A 10,641-nucleotide genomic window follows, 5' to 3' on the forward strand; every position below is an offset into this window, starting at 1 on the left:
CTGATTGGCCAAGAGGGGTGCGACTAATGCTCAGTATGCCTCAGAGATAGTGCAGTAGCAGTGGTCCAGTCCCATCAAATGGAATTATTAAGCAGCATTGCCTAACATTGTGTAAATCTGCCTCGGAGAAATAAAATTAAAAAACAACCCACTAGCCAGAATATTGGCTTCCCATGCCAATATTCTCACAAATTCTCAGCATCGGAACTTGCCATTGGGATCGGCAAATTCTCTCCAATGGTCGGGTCCTCAGTGACCTGGACTACAGAGGTTTAACCAGTAACCCAGATGAATAAAACTTATTGTGTGATCTACAATAAGAAAAATAAAAATAGCTGCAAGGTATAAAATAGATAAAGATATAAAATTGCAGATAAATCAATCCTATTTTAATGCCATCCCATACACTGTTCTACAATCAACTGAAGGTGTAATTTACCTTGGGTAATGTAGCCCAGTAGATTTACACATTAGTCGGCTATATTTTGAAATTCCTTAAGTATACAACATACATCTGCCCAGTTGTAAGAGTTTCTAAGAAAAAAGCTAAGAATTTAAAATTGTAGCTAGTTATGTTCTGGATATAAGAGGGACATCGTGGATATAGCTATCGTTTAGGATGATTTTGCTGGTCTACAGAGATCTGCATGGAGTACTGACATACAGAAGACATGATGGATGGATTAATACCCTCATTAACTTATTTCTTTTTTTAATTGTATAATGTTAGCATGCCCAAAGGGGTTGAACAGCCAGTTGACCTTGGACCCCTAGAGTTTTTTTTTCTCCTTACTAAGGAGTATTTGGTTCCTCTTCTCCGTTGTCTTCTGATCTTTTCTGTTCTGTATTCACAACATGTACGGTCACTTGCATTGTTAAGTGCCTTGAGGCAACCTTGTTGTGAAAGGCTCTATATAAAAATAAATTGAATTGAATATTCTTTAGGTGGTTTGAATCCTATATTGTACATTGTGGGATATAAACCATAGAGTTTATCATGAAGTACCATGTGACTCTGACAGGGTGTCACATTTTGACAGGGGATTGTATCTGACACAACATACTGTAACAGTAGAGTGAGGTTGCTTATCACAACTATCTTGACCTCAGCACAGCAAGGTTCAACAACAAAAACATTTCAGAGCCCAAGGTTAATATGTCTTACCTCTGAAACTTTCGGCTGCCCGGCGTTGGCGTAGTAATTAGCCACAATGCAGGCCCTCAGCTTATCCATCATCCTCCTGGCTTCATTAAGACGCTAAAAGAAGAAAACGATTCATTAGAATATTTCAAGAGTTGCATGAGTTAATATCATTTATGTGTTTTTGGAGCATTATCACTTACTAAGATACCAGATTTGCTCTAACGTGTCAGTTCTAAAACCACTGCTGAAATCTCTTATTAGAACAGATTTTTTTCCTTATGCTGTTATTTAGAAACTCAAGACTTAATCCCAGAACAAAATTGTAAAACATATTACCTTACTACCGATTTTTACCAGTAAGTTTACATTGCATGGCTTGCAAAATGATGACAAACATTTCATCCAGCGCCAGATTTTTAGATCTTGATTAAATTAACAATACACCCCTATTTTTTACATTTCTTCGGTGCTTTACCTGCACAATAACTTCAATCTCATGTTCCTTGTTCTTCAATTCCAAAGAAAACTGGTCTTTTATAATGGCTTCAATCTTTTGTATCGTGGCATCCCGAGCTGAACAAAAACACAAACAAAGCAAGCAGGTAATTTACAAACAAAACGGAAAACGAACAGAGCTAATGTTATTCATATTTGAATTTCCATCGCTTAACAGTGCAACACCTAAGTTTATTTATATCATATGTTTCTCAGTTACAATGCAAATTATTAGACTCTACAGGGTAAAACGATGTTTTCTTGTATAGAAACATTAGGTTGAATCTCGTGCCCGGAACTCTATTATCAGAAGTCACTAGCAGCCTTCCAGCCACAAATCATGCAAGGTGTGAGGTGACTGTATCAAAACACATTACACATGATCAGAATGTCAGCGTTTTTATACACAACATCTATTTTGCAGAACAATGCATTTTTAAGGAGTTCAGATGAAGTACACAAAAATGAACAAATTCAGGACCACGTGCCATAAAAAAAAATAGGAGTGATATACTGCATACCTGAGACTGTCAGGTTGTGAACATGAGTAGTATTAACACTACTTTTTTCAGTCTAAATACAACAAAAGGAAAAACAATACAACAGCAGTTTACCATTCTGCTCAACAGCTTTCTGCCTTTTGTTTTCATGTACCACTGAAATGTCTTCATAATCTGGGTCCTTGTCTTCAATTTTCCTTTTGATACCTGACATGGTTTTACTTTACAACGCAAATGCTGTGAACAAAAAAGAGAACAAAAGAGAAAAAAAAGAACATTAAATGAACATTAATATTATTTTTTAGGCTCCGTTCAGTCAAGGCTGGTCCTTTGCTTACTGTACCGAGGAATAAAACCCACACGTAAGGTGACCGTATCTTTTCCCTCACTGACTGCCCTTCCTCTGATTCTTCACTTCAAAAGACTAATTCTTTGACTCTCTTCAGATCTAAACTCAAAACTCTGCTTTTTTAGGGCCTGTGTCTGTTTGCCTTATATTCTATCCTATATGGGTTTGGAAATGCACTGAATAATAATAATAATAATAATAATAATAATTGTATTAATAATAATTATAATCATGATTATTATTTTATTGTTGTTGTTATTATTATTCATGTGAACTTAGAAAAGAGCACCTGGGTACAAAAGAAGCTGAAATGGGACTTATAAAATTGAATCTTATCACTTCTGTCAGTGATGCTTTAAGCACATATTTAACTGCTCATACTCTCTTCCCTGGTTTTTGGAACAACCCTTGGAATGACTTGAAGTTCACACCACTACAATACTGTGTTGCTGCCTGTTTTGTTATACATCATTGAAATAACATAGCAGGACTGTTATGCATCTTCTCTCTTCTTCACATCACACAAACCAACCTAATAAAATTACAAGTTATTGTGATATATTAATATTTACTTATAATACCTGCATTGGTTTAGGCTGTACATTCTACTCAAGATTTAAAAAAATCTCCAGGTCAGGGATGTCCAAATCCTGTAGGACTGCAATGTCTGCAGATCAGCAACTAATGAGCTAACTGCACTATTTATTTGCCTATTTATAGTTTAGGTAATGCTGATTTATAAAGACTTTTAACACCTGCTAGGCAGCACCCTTGTAGAACAGTCACTGGGTACCCACTACTCTAAGGCATAGGAATTAGCTGAACACAAGAAGGCAAACTTTTTCTAACAATCCTTTGTTCATTTTGGGTTTTGTGCTGTTAAATACGTGACATACAGTTTCAGTACTGATAAAACATAATAATAGCAAACTTTCAACAGAGAAAACTGCAGTCCACTCGATGGGGACCATTTACAAATTGCAGGCATTGCTCCATGGATGTGGCTGTCACCTGGGAAACTGATCAATTTCTTACCCAAACAACTTCAACATCTAACACCCATCCAGATAAATTAATTGGGCTACGTATGGTTACCTGAACTCAATGAGACAATAAAAAGCCGTGTAAACAACAACCTACAACTTAGAAAAAACTATTTCCGATTGTACTTCTGAGTTACTATGTTTACAACATATGGGGAGAATTCTTTTACTCGCTAAATTGTTTATATGACACGTACACAAAAAGACCTTTCCTAGATGTTCAGAAACACTACGCAATGTTGTACACTTTAAAGACATACAGTTTCCTAAACTTTAATTTACAAAGAATGCGAAGCCTGGCGAGATTCACATTTGAATTTCTCGAATTAATAAAATAGTGGAACTGCACAATAAAAAGATTAATAATCAAATGCAGTAAACTCGAATCAGTTGTATTTTCGAATAATTACGTTATTTGCCTGAAATCACCAGGTAGTAAACTGTGCTGCGGACATCACTTTTAGAAAACGGTATGAATTGCAAATAACTACAAGATAAAACCATGTGTCAGGCACTAATAACGCGTAACGCTATCAAGCATGAAACTCACACAGCTTGGAGCAGATCCATATTAATGCGAAAACACACTATATTCTTCCGTTTTGTGTTGCCTTACTACTGCAGCTACTACCCGGAATGCTCATTAATCGAGTCCGGTAAAAGCCTGCGGCCTGCACCGAAATAAAATTTTCAAGCTCGCCGCTCAATTTTATTTTGGGAGACCCTAACAAACGAGAAATAACCTGGTTATACTGCTATTATAAAATCTTGAATTTCGTGATTTATAAAACGGCTGCTGTCAATTCCTTACCCAGTTCCAACCAGCCCGTCTTCCCAAACTTCCCCAATCTTATGCCCGGGATCAGCGCCGAGAAACTGCAGAAACAGACGGGGATACGCAACTTAGTTTTGGCCTGGAGGTGCAAAGAATGTAAAAGATGACTATTAGCGCGTTGATGGTGGTGTAATTCCGAGAAATTAAGAGCCGAAAAGGGTAATATATCACCGGGAGATATGATTCAAAGACAATACTTTTTTTGGACATTAATGTGTGAGCGCCATGAACCTGCAGAGAACGCTAGGCCACGCAATACCGTCAAGTAACCGGTAGAGGACATTGCTCTATACATCCTAGCAGTGTTGTGCCAACGAACACAACAGGTAGTGATAAAGTCCAGTACAATAATTGAAGTTTTCTAACATTTATGGGACTTTATAGTATTAAGCTTTGTGCATGACAGGCAGAGGAATATAAAGTCACTTCGTTTCCTAAGAGTTTTTTTTATTAATGCGATGAAAATAACAATGATGTTTATTTTCATAACAAAATAAAAATAATAAAGATATACCCTGTTCTCTGGAGCTGATAAGATTGCATTTTCAATAAAACAGACATTATGAAAATGAAATGTACTTAGGGATTGTGATATTGGTCACTGGTTTTATTTAAATGAAGAACAAAAGAAAATGTTTTTCTTCCGTAAAGCAATGGAAGGATGTTTTGTGAAGGGTGCCTGCAATGCTATCAGTTTTTGTTTGCTTAAGGTGTAGCCAAATGTTTCCACATCTTTGGACTTATTCATTTTGTAAGCAGACAAAGCTGCTGACTTCCAGTGAAAACTGAAAAGGATGTCCTGAATACAGGAGCTGATTTCACAGTTTCAGTGCCATTTATGCCAAGAACCCAGTGTTTAAGTTATGATCATTGATCAAAACATAGATGTTGCATTTTTAGTGAGGTCCTATTACCTTAGAAGAACACTGGGCCTAAGTACAAGGAACACAATAACAGTGCAGTGCTCAGATGCAGTTACTGTGGCCAATGCAATGCACAACAGCAGTTAAAAAGATACAAAAGTTTGCATGTCCCAGGGATTTCATTTGTCCACATATTCTTGTCCACAGAGAATTTTACTTTTTACTTTTTCCCTGCAACACATTTTTAAGAAGTCACTATTGCATGAATTTACAAAGTTCTCACACCATCTTAAGGGAAACCTGGAGCCCATTTTAAAGTGAAGGATCAAACATTTATTTCTGTTATTTCACTAATTTGCTTTTACTGTGTAAATAATTTACTAACATCTTTTTACTAACTATCCTGCTAGAATAATGGAAAATTACTAACTGCAACTTAAGTGTGAGCCGGCTACATGCCTGGAACGTGAAGGGCAGAGCCAGCATCGGGCAGCCTGAACAGAACTGAGAGCGCCCGATATCTGCTTAAGCCATGATTAACAAAATCTAGAAGTACATACTGTCTGCTTAAAAAATAAATAAAAGAACCCAAGAATATTCTTACAGTTTATCACGTACCAAGGCTAGCAGCCTTGGCTTTACAATATATATGGCATGGAATTGTACTGGAACTGTTCTGGGTGGGTTTTCTGTTTGTGATTTTGTATAAAAAGCGTCCTTTTGTATCAATGAGTTGAGTCAGTGCTTCATCGGCTTTGGCTCCCATATGCACATGTAATAAAGGTAATGCCTGCTTCATACACACCCCGATCCTGTCTCCTTTGTTGGACACAAAAAAAGTAGCCTCTAAATTTGATGAGCTTCTTCCACTGTAACATATCTTCTGCAACACATGACAGGACAACAACCCATGGAATAAACAAGACCGCTTGTTATAGAGCACGGTCACATAACAACAGGCAAATGATTAATCATTCAGCAGCTCTGAAGCGCATACTGTTTTGTGTTCTGTTTTTTCAGAACTAACCATAAATAACTTCTTCAGAAATGCCTCCAGGGATTCAATTTCCAAAAACACTTATACTACTGTATAAGCTTGTGAAATAGAAATAGCTCAGAAATGGCAAATTTTAGAATGAGGAAAATCATATTAAGCTTCACTGAATGATTACGAATATCTTGATTACTAATGCAAATGTTCCATGGTATTACCAGTGCTATTCTCTGGTTTTATGATATGTGTGAAATATTATCACGCAAGAGATATAGTGTTAAGATATGTGCTTGAAAGTCTAACAATAAAAAACAAAACCCTTCCTCTTGAATTCTTGTCATGAAATGACATGAGGATTTTTTTTTTTGCCACCCTTCATTAATAACCACTCCTGCAGCCTCGGAAACCCTGAGGTTAATTTGTCAAACTTTTCACAAATTCATTAAATGTTTAGAAATCAACTGTAATGTCTTTATGCATTTTTCTCCATGTAAACCATAAAATGTATATGTTTAGTAACAAAATCTGCAAAAGCAGCACAACTGCAACTAAAATAAGAACAACAATAATAGCAATGATTATAGTTTTTGTTGTTGTTGTTGTCGTGATTGCTTTGATGTGCTATAGGGTGATGCAAAGCTAGGTAGAGATTACCAGTATTTATGTAATATGGACTGTAACACTGAGTGGAAAATAAACAGTCATCATGGAGTGTACGCCCTGTTTCATATGAATATTACTCACCTGGTCCCCGCCATGAGGACCTGTTCAGGGCACTCCTTTGTTCTGCACACCTTTCCTTCCAGAAACTACAGCGCCCTGTGTGATCAAAATACTGCTGCCATATTCTTTCCCCATCTGCTTTTCACCTGGGCTATGTTGATACAGATATACAGTACACAGATATACTGTACTTTGGTCAGTCCCAGGAAGCTGTGCATTAAATCTGCTCTGTTACAAAAATGAAATGGAGTAGCCTAATGTTAGCTATTTGTCACGTTAAAGAAAAGCATACAGTACTGATCATCGTAGACCAACAAGTATAATATACCATTGAATTATTCTGTTTTCAAAATAAGATTTATATTTTTAACATGTTCGATAACTAAAAAAAAAGGTACTTGCTAAGCAAAATATCATTATTGTGTTAAAGGACCAGTCTAGTACAGTCTGTGGTTCTTTAGCTGCCATTTCTACACAACCTGAGGTCTGATATCACGGCACTAATATCTATCCACCTTTACAAAATGGTGCAGATCAAGACAAGAGTATGCCTAGCGTCTATTCAAATTTTCTCAAAACCTGACCATATCTTGGATTAAAGCAACAGTACCATGCTTTTGAATCGCTTATTTGGAAATTTTTGTGAAAAGAAAAACTGGAACATTTGAGCCCTTCGTCTGACAAACATATTGACGTCTGAGGTTTCTTCATTATGACACTAAAGACTCTTTCTACACACAAAAGAACAAAGGTCTGCCCAGCTTTGCTGAGGTTCTGTGAATGTTGTGTAAACAAACTGGTACAATGAAGGAGCAGTTCTTTAATATTCTGTTTTGAATCTGTTTGTGAGGGCAGGTGTTGCAAATGTTTGACATCTGTCTTCTGGTACTAAATCCTTTGTGTAGACACCATACATTAACCCCTTACTGGAGCGGTTTTGATCAAAGGCACAATATTTCTTTTCTCACAATGTAGTCTTCATGTGTTGTTTTCTGAATCTTGCTATTTACTGTGCCAAACAAAAGTGAAAAGGCATTTCCAGTCTGACTACTAGGGAACTAACAAGGGAAACCAGTTTATTTTGCACGAAGCCTGTTAGTGTACTTCTTCACCTCCATTCTTTCTGCAGAACCACATGAGGCCTCTCTGAGGCCCACTTTTCCTTGATTAGAAATAAGCCTGTAAAACAAGATTCTAAACCAAGACTATGATTTGAATCAAATGCAAAAACTGCAGAACCAGAGAGGCAAGCAGAAAGACAAGAAAAACAGGTGTAATAAACACCTTTATAAAAAGAATGACTTTTGAAAGCTGATTTACAAATAGTGAGATCCAATCATGTAGTATATATGTATGATTTTGTTTTGCTTACAGTAGTGTTAACATTTAAGAAAATGCTGGTGTGCATGTTGTAACATATGTTTTGTGTATAGCTGTATTTCCATGTTCTAATTACAGTATATGTCTTGAATACAGGACTGAGTAATCAGAACTAAAGTACTGAGTAAGAACAGAATACAATGCAGTAAATTGCAATGCTATGAAGATAAAGTACCTAAACTGTTGAAAATCTACCCCCGCCCCACTTTGGGTTTTGCGACTCGTATATTTGCTCATGCTCAGAAGAACAGTTTTCCTGTTTTTGAAGAAAGCACAGTATTTTTCCATTTTTAATCAATACACACACCTGCCAGCTGGTGTTCAGCATTCTTCTAATGCTTCATCACATGCAAAGTGTTTAGATTAGGAAAACTGGAAACTGAGGACAGTACTGTGGTCTTGGTCCTGTTCCTAGATTCCTCTACATTGTTTTGGGGTACCCAGAAAAAAAGGGTTATGTTTTGAAAGTTGTTTTAATCTTACCTGACCTGACAGATATGCATGTCACATTGCTTCAAAGTGCACTTATAATGGCACTGATGCACAAATTTCTAGGTCTGACTTTATGAATTAAGATGCTGCAGCAAGGAGCTGTGTGTTAAAATGTCTTGGTTTTAGATTTAAACAATCTTTGCATTCTTCATAAATGGAGTTGTTTACATGTGGTACAGTATCAACATTTTCACAAGCCTGCACTGCTTAAGTTTAAACTTTTAGACTACTCACAATGTTAAACATAAAACATTGTTAAATGTCCAAAACTCTAAACGTTATGTTAAACACCATAAACTTCAGATCATTTTATGTAATGCCTAAACAACAGTAATCCATTTAAATGCTACTAGCTAGTTATGAGAGCTTAATAAAAATGTAGAACTTTAGTGTCCAATAGCTATGCTGGCTAAGTCTCAACAGAGATTTAATGAAAGGCTAGTCCACACGTGAGGTAAATTATAGTGTGATTCTTGTAGTGCTAACTTCAACATACTACAGTTGGAAAACAAAGTATATCTTATTTAATACTTCAACATATTCAATTTTACCCTAGTAGAACCGATTGAACATATTGCTTTAGAATATTCCAGATTTTACATTTATGATTATAAAAGAATAACATTTCATTTTCAAATTCAAATATTCAAATAAATGTATCTAACTTGAAACCTAATGTAAGGCACATTTGAAAAACAATGTTAAGTCTATCACTGCATGGGTTTTGAAATACCAAGTATCAGTTCAGAGAAGCAAAACAAATCCCAAAGCTATTTTGGTATATTTGTATAGCCTTTAGCCTGCTATGACATTTGCAGAATTAACCATCAAGTTAAAGAGGTATTTAACTGTTACATTACCAGTTGAGGAAAACAAACATGTCGAAGTGACAGACCTGGCTTTTGTCATCCTTAATGGCTGAGTAGTAGTCTGTAGATTTTACGGATTAGGGTTCATAGATCCTCCCATGTGCTCAAATTCAAGTTGGTAGCTTGCACATGATTCACTGAAACTAAGCAGCAGTCTGATGTTCGAGACTACTGTTTCTTACGCAAGATCAACTGGTAAAACAGTTAATACAAAATTATTTTTCTGTAGTGTGCTGTAGGAAAAAGAGTCTCAGCAATACAATGTATTATCCATAAGTAGTCGGTGTTTTGAATTTAAGAGTATAATGGAGTTGGGACTGCTTTTTCAATGCCTAAAAAAAAAAAGTGTTGTAGGGGACATAAGTTCAGACAGTGGCAGGATGTGGCTATGGATTCCTTAGCCATTTGTACATCTTTCCAAAGTCAGCAAAAAGCCCAGTCATTTCATAGTTGAACCAATATGATGAATTCTTTAGGTTTCTGAAGCTGCGTATAACAGGATTACAGAGGAAAAATACAAAATAAAAAAAGAGGAAGAGAGTATTTATTGTAAATTCCTCTGCAAACTGTAGGCTTAAGTGTAAAAAAAAATGATTTCTGAATTTGTTCATGATGGATAAATAACATTGGGAAATTTGACATTTTCAACCCCTTTAATGTACATCAACACTAACAGAGTCTTTACATTTTTTTTTCTTTAGGCAAACACTGACATTTGTGTATGTTTCTTTAAGATTACATAACGGCTTGATGTGACTATTAAATAGGAATAAAGATTTTTTGTTGATGTACAGTATAGGATTTGCTACATTTCAACAGTTATTTTAAGGTATTTCAGACTCACTAGGCAAGAAAAGGTTTTGAAAATGCTTAAAAGCACGAAAGCAGCCACCACCCCACCAACATTTTCAGGCAGTGATGGGGCCCCAAGCTCTTCAAAGTAAAATTACAAAA

General features: G+C 36.0%; 1 protein-coding gene across 1 annotated transcript in view; it reads right to left on the reverse strand.

The window, feature by feature from the left end:
• Positions 1 to 7,004, reverse strand: part of yeats2 (YEATS domain containing 2) — a 46,416-nt gene extending 39,412 nt beyond the window's left edge. The window contains exons 1-5 of the mRNA XM_088914496.1: positions 6,968 to 7,004; positions 4,343 to 4,407; positions 2,254 to 2,376; positions 1,620 to 1,717; positions 1,166 to 1,258 (exon numbers count right to left, since the gene is read on the reverse strand). Coding sequence (XP_088770622.1) covers positions 1,166 to 1,258; positions 1,620 to 1,717; positions 2,254 to 2,353 — 291 coding nt within the window. The 5' untranslated portion in view covers positions 2,354 to 2,376; positions 4,343 to 4,407; positions 6,968 to 7,004. The remainder of the gene's footprint in view (positions 1 to 1,165; positions 1,259 to 1,619; positions 1,718 to 2,253; positions 2,377 to 4,342; positions 4,408 to 6,967) is intronic.
• Positions 7,005 to 10,641: the final 3,637 nt, after the last annotated feature.

This window comes from Atractosteus spatula, chromosome 4, assembly GCF_055471065.1.
Source record: "Atractosteus spatula isolate fAtrSpa1 chromosome 4, fAtrSpa1.hap1, whole genome shotgun sequence".
Classification (NCBI taxonomy): domain Eukaryota; kingdom Metazoa; phylum Chordata; class Actinopteri; order Semionotiformes; family Lepisosteidae; genus Atractosteus; species Atractosteus spatula.